Source organism: Oncorhynchus kisutch, linkage group LG17, assembly GCF_002021735.2.
Source record: "Oncorhynchus kisutch isolate 150728-3 linkage group LG17, Okis_V2, whole genome shotgun sequence".
Lineage (NCBI taxonomy): Eukaryota > Metazoa > Chordata > Actinopteri > Salmoniformes > Salmonidae > Oncorhynchus > Oncorhynchus kisutch.
Genome location: NC_034190.2, coordinates 66214122 through 66233425, shown reverse-complemented (window position 1 = coordinate 66233425; position 19304 = coordinate 66214122). Strand labels below are relative to the sequence as shown.

At 41.3% G+C, this 19304-nt stretch overlaps 1 protein-coding gene across 4 annotated transcripts in view; it reads left to right on the top strand.

Moving 5' to 3' along the window:
• Positions 1 to 13122, top strand: part of LOC109908128 (microphthalmia-associated transcription factor) — a 32446-nt gene extending 19324 nt beyond the window's left edge. For 2 of the 4 annotated variants that reach the window (XM_020506628.2, XM_020506631.2), the window contains exons 3-10: positions 6132 to 6335; positions 6610 to 6705; positions 7080 to 7194; positions 7396 to 7488; positions 7964 to 8020; positions 8164 to 8239; positions 9923 to 10070; positions 10259 to 13122. In XM_020506628.2, the coding sequence (XP_020362217.1) occupies positions 6132 to 6335; positions 6610 to 6705; positions 7080 to 7194; positions 7396 to 7488; positions 7964 to 8020; positions 8164 to 8239; positions 9923 to 10070; positions 10259 to 10681 (1212 nt within the window). In that variant the 3' untranslated portion in view covers positions 10682 to 13122. Of the gene's footprint in view, positions 1 to 6131; positions 6336 to 6609; positions 6706 to 7079; positions 7195 to 7395; positions 7489 to 7963; positions 8021 to 8163; positions 8240 to 9922; positions 10081 to 10258 lie in introns of all 4 variants that reach the window. The other 2 variants (XM_020506630.2, XM_031794390.1) reach the window with 2 other exon arrangements.
• Positions 13123 to 19304: the final 6182 nt, after the last annotated feature.

Here is a 19304-nt window from a genome sequence, read left to right as displayed (position 1 = left end):
CATTATTGGTTATTGTGAGTAGATTCATGAGGAACATGTTTTATTTAATCAATTTTAGAATAAGGCTGTAACGTAACAAATTGTGGATTTAAAAAAAAAGTTAAAGTCTTAATTACATTATGTAAAATTCCATTCCATATAGTATAAAGTAGTAGGATAGTAGTATAAATAGTGCCCCCCCTCTTGTCATCATACTGAACATGTGTGGCATGGGTCCAACCATTGAAACCATTGCCCTCCCCATACAGCATAAACATTACTTATCCTATACTCTGTAAAATCGTTAGCTCTTTGAAAGGTTTAGGATAACCCCATAAAAGAGTACAATACGACAAGCTGGAAGACATTTCTGTGATTCAGGTTTGGAGCTTACGGGCATTCTTCATTGACTGAAATTCCCCCAAATGAAAGGCCTGTTCCTGTCTAGCACTAAGCACTGTAGAGCAGGGTTTACCTGCTCGCCTGTCTGTGACTAGATTAGCGCAGTCCACACGCAAAGCTACACAAAATTAGCTTAGGGGTACCAGGCAGGGCTGCTGGACCTTAAAGGTGAAAACATTAAGCTCAGATGAGTTTGTCTAAAGACAGATTCGGCCCTTAATTAACCAAGTGACCACTGACCTTTGGAGGAATATGTACGGGATCAGTTTGGGGATCAGGACAAAGGCAAGCAGTCTTACCACACACCCTAACTCTAATTCAGTGAAGAATGCTCGTAATTAGCCCCACTGCTTTCATTCCATGGCATAAGGGGAAAACACTAGCTTTGAAATTTATTTAAGATAATTTCCTAAAAGGGTTCAACATGATTTCTAGATTTAGTGAAAAGGAATTTAGCGTATTTGTCAGCGGTGGGTGTAGCTTGTGCATGGAAGTCAGGCGCAGGAGAGGAGAGATGAATGGACAAAGTACTTTACTAAGGCAATCATAATACAGAACGCAACCGCGTCACAAAACAAATGCCCACAGAACAAGTGAGGCAGCAAAAGTACAGAACGCAAGTATAAAGTACCGGCTGCCACAAAGCACGGGTAAAACAAAACCCGGCGCAAACCAGCCGGAAGCGTGCCAACCCTAACAATAAACAATACCCCACACAGACATGGAGGGAACAGAGGGTTAAATACACATGTTAATTAGTAGGAGATGTGAACCAGGTGTGCCGGGAAGACAAGACAAAACAAATGGAAAATGAAAGGTGGATCGGTGATGGCTAGAAGACCGGCGACGTCGACCGCCGAACGCCGCCTGAACAAGGAGAGGAACCGACTTCGGCGGAAGTTGTGACAGTATTATGAGAAGAATAAAGCACTGTGCATAGTCATCAAAAAGAAAGGAGGACCAAGGCACTCTTCATATAATAGCGGAACACAAGTACGCCATACGGGTAGGTAATGAAGACTACCCCATGGCAAGGCACTACAAGTCCCTACACCATGGCAACCCTGCCTCCCTACAAGCTATGGGTATTGATCATATTCCAGCCTCTATTAGAAAAGGGGACCGTCTTAAACAGTTAAACCAAAGGGAAGGTTTTGGGATTTACAAACTACAGGCCACTAAATACCCTGGTTTAAATAAAGATATGGATTTCTCACCCTTCCTGTAGGGTCGTGATGGGTCCATTTGCTGTCATCTAGTGGACATTTTGCTCTATTGCCCTCAGCTATGGTTAGACTGTTGTTCATGTTTTTCTGTGTTCTAGTGTACTATGGAATATATAGCTTTCTTATTCTTGACACTTCTCCCAGTCATATTAAAGGTTAGAACTACCTTTTAGTGTTCTGATACTTCTAGTTTGGAGTTGTATTTTTATGATAACATAGCTACAGTATTTCAATGTGTATAGTATTGCTTACTAGGTGTGTCCAATCAATTGTGTAACCACCCCCTCTTCCAATTAGGGCTAATTGATAAGCTGTTTAAAAGAGGACCTTGTATTCCTTTTTTGTTTGTTGTTTTTGTACTCCCTGACGAAGGCCATGCAGCCGAAACGCATCGGTTTAAAAACAACTTTGTTTCTATTGAACATGCCATACTAATAAAGGCATTTTTATCAATTATATGAAAAGTGCCTTGGTCCTCCTTTCTTTTTGATGACCAATTTACCCCTTTTACCAAAGAGCACCTTCTATCTACCAAAATGTTCTATTGTGTACCTTAGTAGCGCTTCCCTTCCTCCTCATTCTGTGCATAGTATTCAGCTCTGAAAATGACAGGATGTGTTCTTTTGGATCATGCTGCATCAAAAGTATGCATTAATTAAACATTATGTACAGATGTAGGATCTTAATTTGAGCCAGCTTGCTACAGCAGGAAAATAATCCTGCAGCAACAAGAAATTTGAATTATAATGTGGGTTATAATTAATGGACATTTTTTGTAGGGATTGATACATTTTTCGTTAGGGCAAATCAAGTTTGACATTTTAAAGTGGAAATTACAAACTTTAGAAGCATTTTTAAACCTCAAACACAACAAGTTTGCATTTCCTGCTGTTCAGGAAAATTATAAGAAACAAAGGAGTGATCAATTTAAGATCCTACATCTGTAATTATCCATGGGTGTCACATACTGTAATTTTTGTATTTACTAGTTTACAGATGGTCACCTTGGTTTAGCCACAAAGAAACAGTTTAGTTAAACTTGAGAAATACATCAAATACAATTATTGAACCTTTGAGACATTAGACATTGTAAGATTTCATAATATAATGAAATTAATAGATCAGGAAAAATTGCATTAGGTTTACTCTCATGGATTAGATCAGGGGTTCCCAAACTTTTTACTCAGCATTGGGTATTGTGTATTCATGTGATATTGGAGTGACTAAAACATTACAACAAAATCAATGGGCTAAAAAAATCTAGCTAAAAAAATAGTAATTGACTTTATCGAGGAGGAGTTGCTTGTTGCCTCAGGACTGTGTTGGCCTGTCTTATTTTGGAAGTCAGATTATTCATTGTTTCTTTTATCCTAGGAATATCCCATTAATCAAGTTTGAGCTAAGACTAAATTAAAGCCATGTATCTTCTGACTTCACACTAGTTCCTAGCGTTTCTCTCATGGAAGTTATAAACACCAAATGAGAACCGTAAGGCAAAGAACATGTAGTGTGGTTTGGAAGAACTTCTAGTTCAGTTACTAGAGGCATAAAGTTCAATCTGTATTGAGTGAAATCAATTCGACAAAGCCTGCATTCTGTATTCTGGCCAAATCTAATGCTTATTTTATATAATGTACAAGTAGTATAGATTTTTTGTGTGCTTCTTGGCTCACTATATTGAGGTAATCCAGTGTTATAATCCATGTTATTATTTCAATTTAAATGTCAATCAATTCATGTAAAAAATAACAAATAATTGCTGATCTTGTTCCGTTGTCTCAATAACACCCTGGTACATAGATGTCGCTATCGATTCAAAGCAATTCATCATAACAAAAGCAGTATTTACACACCTTCCATGTTCAATATTAGCAGAAGGAATTTGACCAGGTCAAGAAAATACTGAGGCAGATTGGCTGGAAGTATGCCTTGGTATTCTCTGATGGAAATGGATGTCGGACTGGTGTGAGAAAGTAGAAAGATGTACAACTCTGAAATATACAGAACACATATTGTGTCAATGGATTCTAACTTGTGTTTTCAGATTTGCAGCAACATTTGCCTTTCCACAGTACTGTACAATTATGAAATGTGTTATTACTGTCGGGGGTCGTGCATGTGGCCGTCATATTAGTAGTAATAGTAATTGCATATTAAGACGTTAAGAGACTTGTTATCAGATTGTTCAGCATGTGGCGCTTTCTAAGAAAACATACATGCTAATTATTTATATATTTTTAAATGAATAATCAAACACCCATGTACACAAACAGTGCAACTAGTACTTACTCCTCAATTACAGCTCAGAGGCTAATTGCGTGTCTAGGATTGTTGGATGATTATTTGGTGTCCCATTTACAGCACATGGATTGCTCACACCTCTCTGACATTTAGAAATATTATATGAACGGTTCACTTTGTTTAGGATGCCTTTAATTCTACACAATTCCTCCACCTCTCATTGTTGACGAACAGTGCATTTAAAGGACATTTAAAGCTGGCCCAGAGGGTTTTATTGCCTAATTGGTCAGGATGCATTCCCAACTTTGACCCCTTCAGTTATCACACGGTCAACATGCCTGAAATAACTTTCGACTCTCCCCAGGGGAATTTCCAAAATACCTCAGAGAGTTATTAATAGACCTGCCAGTTAGGATACATTCCTTATGGAATGACTAGAAATAGGGAATGCCAATTTACATTGAGCAATACACATATATTGAATTACCATTTAAATTTTTGTTGCATAAAACAAATAGGCCTACCAGTAAATGCTTATTACCATGTTATAGTAGAACAGTGTATGATATTCTCTATTGATGCTAGTGTGGTGTCAGTTGTTACTGTAGATACTATTTGCAAGGTTAAATAACCTCAGCCAATAAGGGCCCGGGGGAGGGACCATCTGGTTCTGTTGCTGCGTTGTTGAGCCAAGAGTTCAGGAGGTGAATGGGGTTGTGAGGAGCTCCATCTGCCTCAAGCCTTTCCAAATAACCAGACTCTGTCATCCACACTTGGCTATCCTGAGCTCATTAACCACCTCACCAGTGAAATCAACTGTCATTCTGAGTTTGTCCAGGCTTGGCTACAGTCAATTTACACACGTGTTGGATAAACACACATGCTTCAGTACAACCGATTCTAAACGGAATTCTCTCCCATTACTGGTTTATAATTGGTCATTTATCAGTTGGTTATCTTTGCTGTTGTTGGAACCCTTGAATGCAGTGATGTACTGTCCTGTTAGGATTCAGGAATAACTTCATATTAGAGATAATGTTACAGGTAGCTGAAATCTCATGTTTAGAAACATCTTATTACAATCTGCTTTCTCTCAGGTTTGAGTAAAGAATGAATAAAGTAGCCTCCCTTTAGCAACGTAATCATTTTATGGATTTTTTGTTTCAATGAAGATTTTTAGACAAACAAAACAGTATATATTTTACTATATTATGAAGCATGTAGTTTACAAGAATAGTTTTAGCTCAGTGAGCCTATCATCCAAAAATAGCAGAGTAACCAGCCAGTGTGCAACAGCCATGCATGTGGTTAAAGAGTAGATGAGAAGTTATCTGGCCTGGGGCAAGTGTCAGTAGACAGGGTGACCTGGTCTTGGTTGTAGAAAGAGCCTCTTTGTAAGACTCCCACTCTGACGTCAAACTAGCACCATAAAGGCATAAATTCATATTTTACATAAAGCATAACAATCTTTAAAAAGGTTCATTGTGTCTCACTTAGACTTATTAACATGTGTAGCTAATGCCTTATTTCTGCCTTTTATAAGCTGAACTAGAGGTGTTCCTCTCTGTATTATCAGTGTTGAAAGCAGCGGATGAAAGAAGAAGACAGCCTCTCTGGTCTTGCATAGACTTTGAAAGGGAATATTATTAGGTTTTAAGCATCTCTTATTTGTAGTTGGAATATAAATTGTGCTGGAGATGTTGGAGATGCTTGAATACCACCATTATCAAGTAGGTCCAGTATTATGCTGATTGAAATATATTTTATTTTCCCCCCTTTTTCTTTTGGGGTATGGTAAAATAAACATAACATTTATTCAGATGGAAAGTGTGACATGAATTGTGAATACATGTATTTATATCTAGGGATTATTTAGCTATCAAGAGATAGCACAGAAAAAAATATAAATGAAAAGATAAGCTTACGGCTTACTGCTTTGGGATTTGCTAGTAATATTGATACTTTCTAACATTTCAATTCATACTTGACTTTCTCTGGTCAAGTCAAGGACTCTATCACTAGTTGAGCTGACAGGTATTTTATTTTCATATTAATTAGTAATCCAGTTCTCTTTATTATTATAAATGTATGGAAACATTTTCAAGGCTGTTTCTTGCTTATTTAGTGAGATAATATTCAGTGAGATATGAGAGCTGTTTCTTGAGTTCACAGCACAATTACAACATGACCAATGATCATCAACCCATCATAACAGCGTTTGAGGATTCTGACTCTCACTTATGTCTCTCCCTCTTTCACTCCATCTCTCCCTACCTCCTCCAGGTGCAGACTCACCTGGAGAACCCCACCAAGTACCACATCCAGCAGGCCCAGCAGCAGCAGGTGAAGCGCTACCTGGGCAAGCTTGGCTCCCTGCCCTGCCCCAACCAGTCCTCTGACCACAAGGGCATGGCTCTGGGGCCGGGAAACAGTGCCCCCAACAGCCCCATGGCCTTACTCACCCTCAACATCAACTGTGAGAAAGAGGTAACGCAAAACGTAACATGGCTATAGATGCCGAGCTACAATGCAGTGTGTGTAAATTCAGTGTGCTTTCCACACCATAATATCTGCCAATTTTCAATTACTTCTACTTCAAAGCCATGTGTATTTGAGTAATGAATGGTAGTAACACCATGGAGTTGGATAATACATATTCATTGATAAGGAAATGTGATCTTCTGTTGATTAACCCTCAACTGAATCACTGTCTGTTAGAAAATATGTTATCTCAAATTCAATTTTAGCTTTTTTATTATAGATGGATGATGTCATTGATGACATAATTAGTCTGGAATCGAGTTATAACGACGATATCCTTGGATTAATGGACCCAGGGCTTCAGATGGCCAATACGGTATGATTACCTTAATTTACTGTCTGCTTGCATGAGGCCAGTAACCGAAAGGCTGCTGGTTTGAATACCTGAGCTGACAAGGGGAAATCTGTCTATGTGCCCTTGAGCAAGGCACTTAACCCTAATTTGCTCCAGGGGCGCAGTACTACTATGGCTGACCCTGTAGAGCAACACATCTCACTGCACCTATCCGGTGGAGGCCTATGTGACAATTCATAGTAGATGTGTCTACGAATACAGCAAATGTTTGCTTCCAGATCATTGTGTAAACACATTTTTAAAGGGTTAACTACTCATGTGTCAAGCACCACATGTGCCAGGTATATTTGACCCTGCTAACATTACTATTGTCTGTGGTTATCTTTTCTCATCAGATCGCTGTTAACACTAACCTCTTAGACATTTATGGTAACCAGAGCATGCCCCACCCAGGCCTGGCCATCAACTCCTGCCCTGCCAACCTGCCCAACATCAAAAGGGAATACTCAGGTGAGCATGACCCCATTACATGGAAAACATCCAGATTCAAACATACTCTCCAGACCTTTGTGACTGAGCAATATGTTTGAAAGGGTCAGGGAAATGTTATGCATGTGCTTTGCATTGATATTGTTTTTGATTATTGTAAACTTTGTTATTTTGTCATTCAAAATAAAGTGAAATGCATTGAACATTTTATGTGCCAAATAGTTTCCCAATCTCCGGCCATCATGCACATGCTGGACAAGTCTGGATCGTGTAGCAAGTTTGAGAACTATCACAGGCCTGAAGGGTTTCCTGTAGGTATGTCTGCATAGTCATATTCATATTTACCTTAGCTAACTGTGAGTTTGAGTTAGGTTACACGGGTGCATATTGCTTAGCCTATAATGTGCTCAGCATAGTTTCATTTATTTTCTTCCCGAAACTAACTAAACATTTCTGGCATAACTGTTTTGTTGTGTGTCAACATCAATGTTTTGCCATTGTCCTACAGATGAAGGATCTTAAACTGATCCAGTTTGAAAATAATGCTGCAGCAACAAGAAATGTGAATTATTATATGGATTATAATTAATGGACGTTTTTGTAGGGGTTGATACATTTTTCGTAAGGTAAAATAAAATCTGAAATTTCAAAGTGGAAATTACACATTTTAAACCTCAAATACACTACAAGTTTTACATTTCCTGCATTGTTCTCCTGCAACAGGGTTATCAAATGAATATCCCACATCTGTAGTCATTGTCCATTCCTAATGCTAACTGCTTTGTTTCAGAAGCAGAGGTCAGGGCAATGGCAAAGGAACGACAGAAGAAGGATAACCATAATTTGAGTGAGTTTTGTTATACGGTAATTATCAGCTATCTAGTAATATCATGTGGGTTGTTTAGATATGCGGTGATATTACCTTTTCATTATTACATTTTGCATGATTGATTGTTTCTTATTGTTCTCTTCTCGTCCTATTTCCTGTAGTTGAGAGAAGACGGAGATTTAACATCAACGACCGGATCAAAGAATTGGGGACCATGATTCCAAAATCAAATGATCCGTAAGTTGCGTATGTTTACTTGGATTTGAAGTCTTTCTACCAGATACAGCGCAGTCTGGAATGATTGGATCCCTTAATAAAGATGAGCAAAAGAATAACATAAAATCAGTAATACAAATACTGAGCTATATTGTATACTCCAAAAATTTGAACAATTATATTATTTAATAATAATGCTATTGCTCAGAGACCGAGATTTTGTGTAACAAGTAATTCAAACAAATCTCAAAAAGATATGGGTCAAAATGATTGGATCCCCTGTTTTCAATGCTCCAGTAAGGGAAAGGGATTCAGTTATACACCTGAATACATTCAACTGAAATGTGTCTTCCGCATTTAACCCAACCACTCTGAATCAGAGCTGCCATAATCGACATCCACGTCTTCGGTGCCCGGAGAACAGTGGGTTAACTGCCTTGCTCAGGGGCAGAACAACAGATTTTTAACTTGCCAGCTCGGGGATTCAATCCAGCAACCTTTCGGTTACTGGCCCAAAGCTCTAACCACTAGGCTACCTGCTGACCCCTCCCCTTGTAAGGATATTGACAATGAGCCTTTTTCTAAAATGTTTTATGAGATTGGGGAACACACTAGGAGGGATCTTAGACCATTCCTCCATACAGAATCTTTCCAGATCCTTGATATATTTTGTCTGCGCTAATTGATTGCCCTCTTCAATTCACACCACAGGTTTTCAATATGGTTCTGAGATGGCCATTGCAAAATGTTGATTTTGTTTTTTTCTTTGTGGTTTTTGATGTTTACTTGCTGGAATATTCACTTGCAGCCAAGTTTCAGCCTCCTGGCAGAGGCAACCAGGTTTTTGGCTAACATGTCCTGGTACTTGGCAAAGTTCATAATGCCGTTGACCTTAACACGAACCCCAGGACCAGTGGAAGCAAAATAGCCTCATAACATCAACGATCCACCACCATATTTTACAGTAGTGATGAGGTATTTTACTACATATGCATTGTTCTTTCTAAGGCCAAACCCACCGCTGGTGTGTCTGGCCAAATACCTCTATTTTCGTGTCATATGACCATAGCACTGGTTCCAAACCAAGTGCCAAAGATGTTTAGCAAACTCCAGGCAGATGGTCAGATGACATGAAAATAGAGGTATTTGGTCACGGGTTTGACCTTCGAGGATCTGGAAAGATTCTTTATGGTGAAATGGTCTAAGATCTCTCCCAAAGTGTTCTCCAATCTCATAAAACATTTTATAAAAAGGCTCAGTATTGTTATCCTTCCAAAGGGAGGGTACTGGAGTATTGAAAACAAGGGATCCAATAATGCTGACCCCTATCTTTTAGCTTTTTTTATTACTTGTTAAATAATATCTCTTTCTCTGTGCAATTCTATTAGTATAAAATAATATAATTTTTCATTTTTTAAGCATACAACATAGCTCAGAATTTGTATTATTTATTTTATACAGTCTTTTTTGCTCATCTTTATCAAAGGTTCCAATAATTCCGGACCCCACTGTATATATCATGTGTCAGACATTGACCCTAGGCTAGAGTTTACGATAATTATAGATCAATGCATCAGTTTATTTTCAGTGCATCCATACCCTTGAGAATTGTGTGAGTTAGAACATTGTCAGTGTACCCTAGAAAGCTAACAGTTCAGGCTGATAAAACTTTGCTGGCCTGCCTCGCCCCTCTCTGGTCCTCAGGGATATGCGATGGAACAAAGGCACCATTCTCAAGGCGTCAGTGGATTACATCAGGAAGCTACAGAGGGAGCAGCAGAGGGCCAAAGAGCTGGAGAACAGGCAGAAGAAGCTGGAGCATGCCAATAGACACCTGATGCTGCGGATACAGGTACAGCATGGTAGGCCGTGGGGCACTGGGACAGATAAGGAGCAACTAGCCATGCCTTCAAAATGTAGGATTGAATTGAGATGAGGCTCTTCTATATTCTGTATGGTATCAGATATGCAGCATGCAGACAGACAATGTTGATAACACTCTCTTTCCTTTCTCTTTCTCACTCCCTTGATGGGGTTCAGGAGTTGGAGATGCAAGCTCGTGCCCATGGTCTGACCACAGACACATCTGCCCTCTGCTCAGCTGAGCTCTCACCCCGAGGCATCAAGCAGGAGCCAGCCCTGGGAGACTGCCACCAGGATCTGTACCATGTCCACCCACGGCACCAACACCACCCAGCCTGCACTCCAGACCAGGTTCAGTACACCATCTTGGAGCTCAACGATGGAGCATCTCCCTACACCAAGGGCCACAGGGGAGTCTCAGGTGACCAGGGGCCTTACGGCAGTCATCCTAAGGGGGCCTTGATGGACATCCTGATGGATGACAACTTGTCCCCTGTGGGAGGGGGAGACCCCCTGCTTTCCTCTGTCTCGCCCGGAGCTTCTAAGGACAGCAGCTGCTCAGGCAGCAAAAGCATGGAAGAGAACGACCAGAGCTGTTAGCACTCACTGCTGCCCACTCCACTCACCTGCACCTTTATCTCCACCCCTTCAACCTGTTCTGTGTTGTGTTGAGGCCTCCTCAGACGTCTCCCGTCAGTAGCTAACTTCAGCCAACTGCTGGTTAGTTAGTTAGTTTGTTTTCAGGTGTTTACACATTTTACATTTTTCATTGTTTTTTTTGTTTTGTTTATTATATGGTATCATTGGGTTCTGAAAGCCGTCACACTGAATTTAGTTCAGTTTCTCTTGTGTATTGATTATAAATTACTTTTTAATAGTTTGTTTTAATAGATCATGCTCTGATTTTATCAATACTTTTATGACAATGAGTCAGGGAGCGACATCTCACACATACTATACCTGTGTAAGGTCATCATGGTATAGGGCAGGCTTATAATAGTTATAAAACCCTGATTGATAAGCTTATTGCTTTAAATTTGAAAAAAAATATGCAATTCCCTCGAAGTGAAAACTAAAAATGGTTGTTTAATATATTGTTGCTGTGTTACACAGTCACACTACTTCCTTTATAACATGTCTATTCAGCGCAATATGACAGAAGCGATAATACATTATTTTGATTACTTTTGTTTGTGCATTACTTTTGTGCTTTTGAACTTGAATGAGATAACGTCTTAGTCAGGAGATTTGTAAACATTTCACATATAGCACAGAACATAATGTCAGTCTATCAATATTGGTAGAAATGCAACATTGTTTTCCATACAGGCACATTTGGTTTATGAAGATATTTATGATAATAAGATTTAAATGTATTGCAGCAAATACTCACTAAGAAGTGGATCTCTAAGGAAGAAAAATACATTTTGTTTTTAACTTGTCCATTTTCTATTTTTATTGAATTTTTTTGTACACTTATTAGGATTTGCCTGTCCATTCATTTCGTGTTTAAGAGATATTCAGGATATTTTTTGTCAATGATGTGAATGTTTATATTGCTAGGAATATAAGGAGATGTACATGTAGAAAATTGTTTAAACACTGGAATGACGTCCATAAATTGATTTAAATATATATTTACTAACGATTATATTTAGGTTTTTCAAATGATTGATTGTAGTTAAAACTATAAGCTGTACTGTTAATGTATATTTCTACTGTTTAACAACTGTAGGAAAGTACTCAAATATGCCTTTGATAATAACTATCTACTGTACATTACACCACTGTATTGAGAACATGGTTACAGTGCACCCTCTGTGGAACTATGCAATGACTACAGTTGTGCCTGTTTTACCCAGAAGACATTAGACACATTAGGCTGGTCATATAATATGTTGTAATGATTAGTAAGAAGCACCTAGCAGAATGATTTACATTGAAGTGCCTTACTGTTAGTTTTTTGTTTTCCACAGATCTAGGAGGACTACTAGACACTGGTTTGTTGTTGTTGTTTCTGGTGTTTGGTGCTTCATGTATGAAGTGTTGAGCTGCAAGGTCCCTACGGGAAGCAGAGAGTAGAAAACCATGTTATGGGCCTCCAAATGTCTCTCTAGGCCATCCATTTTGTTTGGGATGTTTTTGATGCTAGAGTTCTGTTTTGAGGTCAGAATTCCACTCGGAGGGCAATAATCAAAACTTTACTGAATTCTCAGCTTCTTTTTTGAGACGAATTATTTTTCTGAATGTAATGTAACTCAGTGTTGACTGCCAAAATGTGTTGCCAAAATCAAAGTGAAGTCTAAAATATGCAAAGAAGGAATTAACGTTGTTATTTTTTGATGTTGTACTTTTGTGTAAGGATGCTTCTTCTTTATTTCTAGAGCAATAATTTAAGAATAATGGCTATCAGGCTGTACGTAAAGCTAAGCACAAAGTAGTCCATGTACTTATAGGTGAATTCTCTGCAGTACAAATCCACTACAGAATGGCCCTCATGGTCAAACTGCACCCAGGTCTGTCTGGTAATATCTAGACACAGGCCTGTCATTCACTCACTGTCCTTTGACTGAACCCAGATCAGAATATAATTTCCCTAGACAATGTCACCCTCTTGTGTTGATGAAACCACTATGCACCAAGATTGGTGTTTTCAACCATAGAACTAAAATGCATAGAACTAACATTTTCATTTAAAGTAATGGTGACAGTTGATTGATGCCCATTATTTGTAAATAAACATATGAATCGATCCGCTTGTTACCATGGCACAGTTTGGGTAAACCACTAACATTTCAAAGAGCCATGTTTGTTCACACATTGAACACCCCAGGCTGACAGGTCTATTAATTGTATTTACATGGTTTCAGATAGAATTGCCACTGTAATGTGATAATGACTCTGTTGCCAGGGGAGATGGAGGTAGTGATGGTCATACACTGGTTAGGGATGGATCAGTGATGTCAAGGCCATTCATTGGAACTGAGTGTGGAAAATAGCTTTTGACAAACATTAAAGTCAATTAAATATTTTTACTTGTGTTATTGCAGGAGTATGTTTCGTTCTATGATTTATTTTTATCAAAGTATTTCACTAATTGTCTCTGAACACTAATGATGGGTAAATAATATGAGAATAGATCATGTTCAACAGACACTCCAATATAATTAATGATAATATTTTATTGGTAGACTTCCAGGGCTCTATTCAATCCGCATTGGGGAAGTTCAGCTGTACAGCGTGCTTGAAATTTAAAGGCTATGTTCCCGCATTAGCAGAGACAGCATTCACGGTAAATGCTGCATATGTCGGCTCAATCAAAAATGACCTTTACCTTTGTATCACGGAATCTGTAACACTTCAGTTTAACATATTAAATAAAGCCCCAAGTAAATGTGCGTTGACTGAAACATATTGAATATGAAACACAGCATTTCTTCTTCACCTGCTCATCATGGCATGGATATTATCACCAGCCTTCAAGAAGAACCAAGTTCATCACACAGACGCCTACTAAAGCAGCACCGGCCTCTCAAGATTCTGAGCCTGCCTGGCAGAGTTGGTCCTGCAAAGTCAAAGCCCCCTGATATGGGAGAGGATAATATGCAAGGAAATTCTCAAAGCTGCTAATTTGAACCTTTGACGACCTTTTACCTAGCCGATGGGGATTCCGGTGGGGTATCGGAATTGATTGCACAGAGTTGCTTGGAAATTGGTCACAATGGGGGACCAGCGTGTGTGTGTGTTTCAGAGGAAGGGAGTGTATCTGATCTCCATCACCTAGGACTTAACAATAGTTAATGGAATCTCCTAATTCTTTGCAAAATTTTGTATGCCTTCTCAAACAGCTGCAACTGTATATGCATTCGTAAAACAAGTCCTTTCTTGAGTTGGGCTCAGGGATGGAACAACTGTTGAGCGTCTGAGCTTATGGTAGTTTATGGGGAAAAGGGGTTGAGTGTGTGTGTATGAATGTGTGTGTGTATGTATTCCACATCTGTTGCTAGGGGGTAAATCACAATAAATGTGTGGTAAAATAATAATTACTTATCAAAAATATTATTTTTGTAATGGCAATCCTGGTTATAGGTAATAATCCTTTGCATTAACAGCCTACATTATTACGCATATTATTTGTTAATTATGGGAATTAAGATACGCAAGGATTTTTAATATACAGTGCATTTCGGAAAGTATTCAGACCCCTTGACTTTTTCCACATTTGTTACGTTACAGCCTTATTCAATTGCTTTGTTTTAGCAATCTACACACAATACCCCATAATGACGAAGCAAAAACTGTTTAAACATTTTTGCAAATGTATAAAAAATCCAAAACTGAAATCTCACATTTGCATAAGTATTCAAACCCTTTACTCAGTACTTTGTTGAAGCACCGTTGGCAGTGATTACAGCGAGTCTTTTTGGGTATGACGCTACAAGCTTGGCACACTTGTATTTGGGGAGTTTCTCCCATTCTTCTCAAGTTCTGTCAGGTTAGGTGAGGAGTGTCGCTGCACCACTATTTTCAGGCCTCTACAGAGATGTTCGACCGCATTCAAGTCCGGGCTCTGGCTGGGCTACTCAAGGACATTCAGAGACTTGCTCTGAAGCCACTCCTGTGTTGTCTTCGCTGTGTGCTTAGGGTCGTTCGCCTCAGTCTGAGGTCCTGACCTGATGTACTTTGCTCCGTTCATCTTTCCCCTCGATCCTGACTAGTCTCCCAGTCCCTGCCACTGAAAAACATCCCACAGCATGATGCTGCCACCACCATGCTTTACCGTATGTATGGTGCCAGGTTTCCTCCAGACGTGACGCTTGGCATTCAGGCCAAAGAGTTTAATCTTGGTTACATCAGACCAGAGAATCTTGTTTCTCATGATATCCAAGATGGCGTAGCAGTAAGTCGTCCTGTCGTGTCGTGTCCCTGTATATTTTGTTTATATTTTGTTTATTTTTCGTTTTTTACATATTTTTCGTTTTTTTTACATATTTTTCGTTTTTTACATAGCTATCCCTTTAAAAACATTTTGCTAAACCTAAGCTTCCAAATACGCTGGATCTTCACAACTAGCTATCTGCTAAACCGCAACCCCGGATGATTACCCCTGGCTAGCGTTTCCACCCACTTAGCTTGAAGCTAGCCCGGCCTGCGCTACCACCGTAGCATACTCCTGAGCTACAATACCCGGGCCCACGACCGGTCTATCGATGTCACCGCATGAAGAGGAATAAACAGACTCACCCCATCGCGACGTCCCCCAAAGGCTAACTCTCTAGCCCTCGCTATCTCCCTGCTTGCTAATTCGGCCTGCTAACTGCTAGCTTGTCCAGCTCCGGTCCGCTAACTGCTACCTTGTCTAGCCCGGGCCTACAAACTGTTAGCTTGTTAGCACAGGCCTGCTAACCGCCTGAATCGCCGCGTCCCAAACGCCCACCGGACCCATATTTACTTTCTATCTCTTTTGACTTTTAATTTGTTTATACCTTCCGGAAACCTGCCTCACCCAATGTGATACGGAATCGCTATTATTTTTTATTTATTTTTAGAACACACTCAAGAACCTCCAGAAGCTAACCAGCTAACTAGCTACAAGCTATTTAGTCATTGTTCGTTTTTTTTAACCTGGATAACACTCGCCAGTCCAGCTTCCCTTCCCCATCCACCGCTGCCCCCTGGACACTGATCTCTTGGCTACATAGCTGATGCACGCTGGACTGTCCATAAATCACGGTACTCCATTCTGCTTGTTTGTTTTATCTGTTGGCCCCGTTGCCTAGTCTACGCCATTTTACCTGCTGTTGTTGTGCTAGCTGATTAGCTGTTGTCTCACCTACTGTTTTAGCTAGCTTTCCCAATTCAACACCTGTGATTACTGTATGCCTCGCTGTATGTCTCTCTCAAATGTCAATATGCCTTGTATACTGTTGTTCAGGTTAGTTATCATTGTTTTAGTTCACAATGGAGCCCCTAGTTCCACTCTTCATACCCCTGATAACTCCTTTGTCCCACCTCCCACACATGCGGTGACCTCACCCATTACTACCAGCATGTCCAGAGATACAACCTCTCTCATCATCACCCAGTGCCTGGGCTTACCTCCGCTGTACCCGCACCCCACCATACCCCTGTCTGCGCATTATGCCCTGAATATATTCTACCATGCCCAGAAACCTGCTCCTCTTATTCTCTGTCCCCAACGCTCTAGGCGACCAGTTTTGATAGCCTTTAGCCGCACCCTCATACTACTCCTTCTCTGTTCCGCGGGTGATGTGGAGGTAAACCCAGGCCCTGCATGTCCCCAGGCACCCTCATTTGTTGACTTCTGTGTTCGAAAAAGCCTTGGTTTCATGCATGTCAACATCAGAAGCCTCCTCCCTAAGTTTGTCTTACTCACTGCTTTAGCACACTCTGCTAACCCTGATGTCCTTGCTGTGTCTGAATCCTGGCTCAGGAAGGCCACCAAAAATTCAGAGATTTCCATACCCAACTATAACATCTTCCGTCAAGATAGAACTGCCAAAGGGGGAGGAGTTGCAGTTTACTGCAGAGATGGCCTGCAAAGTAATGTCATACTTTCCAGGTCCATACCCAAACAGTTCGAACTACTAATTTTGAAAATTACTCTCTCCAGAAATAAGTCTCTCACGGTTGCCGCCTGCTACCGACCCCCCTCAGCTCCCAGCTGTGCCCTGGACACCATTTGTGAATTGATCGCCCCCCATCTAGCTTCAGAGTTTGTTCTGTTAGGTGACCTAAACTGGGATATGCTTAACACCCCGCCAGTCCTACAATCTAAGCTAGATGCCCTCAATCTCACACAAATCATCAAGGAACCCACCAGGTACAACCCTAACTCGGTAAACAAGGGCACCCTCATAGACGTCATCCTGACCAACTGGCCCTCCAAATACACCTCCGCTGTCTTCAACCAGGATCTCAGCGATCACTGCCTCATTGCCTGTATCCGCTACGGAGCCGCAGTCAAACGACCACCCCTCATCACTGTCAAACGCTCCCTAAAACACTTCTGTGAGCAGGCCTTTCTAATCGACCTGGCCCGGGTATCCTGGAAGGACATTGACCTCATCCCGTCAGTTGAGGATGCCTGGTCATTCTTTAAAAGTAACTTCCTCACCATTTTAGATAAGCATGCTCCGTTCAAAAAATGCAGAACTAAGAATAGATACAGCCCTTGGTTCACCCCAGACCTGACTGCCCTCGACCAGCACAAAAACATCCTGTGGCGGACTGCAATAGCATCGAATAGTCCCCGGGATATGCAACTGTTCAGGGAAGTCCGGAACCAATACACGCAGTCAGTCAGGAAAGCTAAGGCCAGCTTCTTCAGGCAGAAGTTTGCATCCTGTAGCTCCAACTCCAAAAAGTTCTGGGACACTGTGAAGTCCATGGAGAACAAGAGCACCTCCTCCCAGCTGCCCACTGCACTGAGGCTAGGTAACACGGTCACCACTGATAAATCCATGATTATCGAAAACTTCAATAAGCATTTCTCAACGGCTGGCCATGCCTTCCGCCTGGCTACTTCAACCTCGGCCAACAGCTCCGCCCCCCCCGCAGCTCCTCGCCCAAGCCTCTCCAGGTTCTCCTTTACCCAAATCCAGATAGCAGATGTTCTGAAAGAGCTGCAAAACCTGGACCCGTACAAATCAGCTGGGCTTGACAATCTGGACCCTCTATTTCTGAAACTATCTGCCACCATTGTCGCAACCCCTATTACCAGCCTGTTCAACCTCTCTTTCATCTCGTCTGAGATCCCCAAGGATTGGAAAGCTGCCGCAGTCATCCCCCTCTTCAAAGGGGGAGACACCCTGGACCCAAACTGTTACAGACCTATATCCATCCTGCCCTGCCTATCTAAGGTCTTCGAAAGCCAAGTCAACAAACAGGTCACTGACCATCTCGAATCCCACCGTACCTTCTCCGCTGTGCAATCTGGTTTCCGAGCCGGTCATGGGTGCACCTCAGCCACACTCAAGGTACTAAACGACATCATAACCGCCATCGATAAAAGACAGTACTGTGCAGCCGTCTTCATCGACCTTGCCAAGGCTTTCGACTCTGTCAATCACCATATTCTTATCGGCAGACTCAGTAGCCTCGGTTTTTCGGATGACTGCCTTGCCTGGTTCACCAATTACTTTGCAGACAGAGTTCAGTGTGTCAAATCGGAGGGCATGCTGTCCGGTCCTCTGGCAGTCTCTATGGGGGTGCCACAGGGTTCAATTCTCGGGCCGACTCTTTTCTCTGTGTATATCAATGATGTTGCTCTTGCTGCGGGCGATTCCCTGATCCACCTCTACGCAGACGACACCATTCTATATACTTTCGGCCCGTCTTTGGACACTGTGCTATCTAACCTCCAAACAAGCTTCAATGCCATACAACACTCCTTCCGTGGCCTCCAACTGCTCTTAAACGCTAGTAAAACCAAATGCATGCTTTTCAACCGGTCGCTGCCTGCACCTGCATGCCCGACTAGCATCACCACCCTGGATGGTTCCGACCTAGAATATGTGGACGTCTATAAGTACCTAGGTGTCTGGCTAGACTGCAAACTCTCCTTCCAGACTCATATCAAACATCTCCAATCGAAAATCAAATCAAGAGTCGGCTTTCTATTCCGCAACAAAGCCTCCTTCACTCAAGCCGCCAAGCTTACCCTAGTAAAACTGACTATCCTACCGATCCTCGACTTCGGCGATGTCATCTACAAAATGGCTTCCAACACTCTACTCAGCAAACTGGATGCAGTCTATCACAGTGCCATCCGTTTTGTCACTAAAGCACCTTATACTACCCACCACTGCGACTTGTATGCTCTAGTCGGCTGGCCCTCGCTACATATTCGTCGCCAGACCCACTGGCTCCAGGTCATCTACAAGTCTATGCTAGGTAAAGCTCCGCCTTATCTCAGCTCACTGGTCACGATGGCAACACCCATCCGTAGCACGCGCTCCAGCAGGTGTATCTCACTGATCATCCCTAAAGCCAACACCTCATTTGGCCGCCTTTCGTTCCAGTACTCTGCTGCCTGTGACTGGAACGAATTGCAAAAATCGCTGAAGTTGGAGACTTTTATCTCCCTCACCAACTTCAAACATCAGCTATCTGAGCAGCTAACCGATCGCTGCAGCTGTACATAGTCTATTGGTAAATAGCCCACCCTTTTCACCTACCTCATCCCCGTACTGTTTTTATT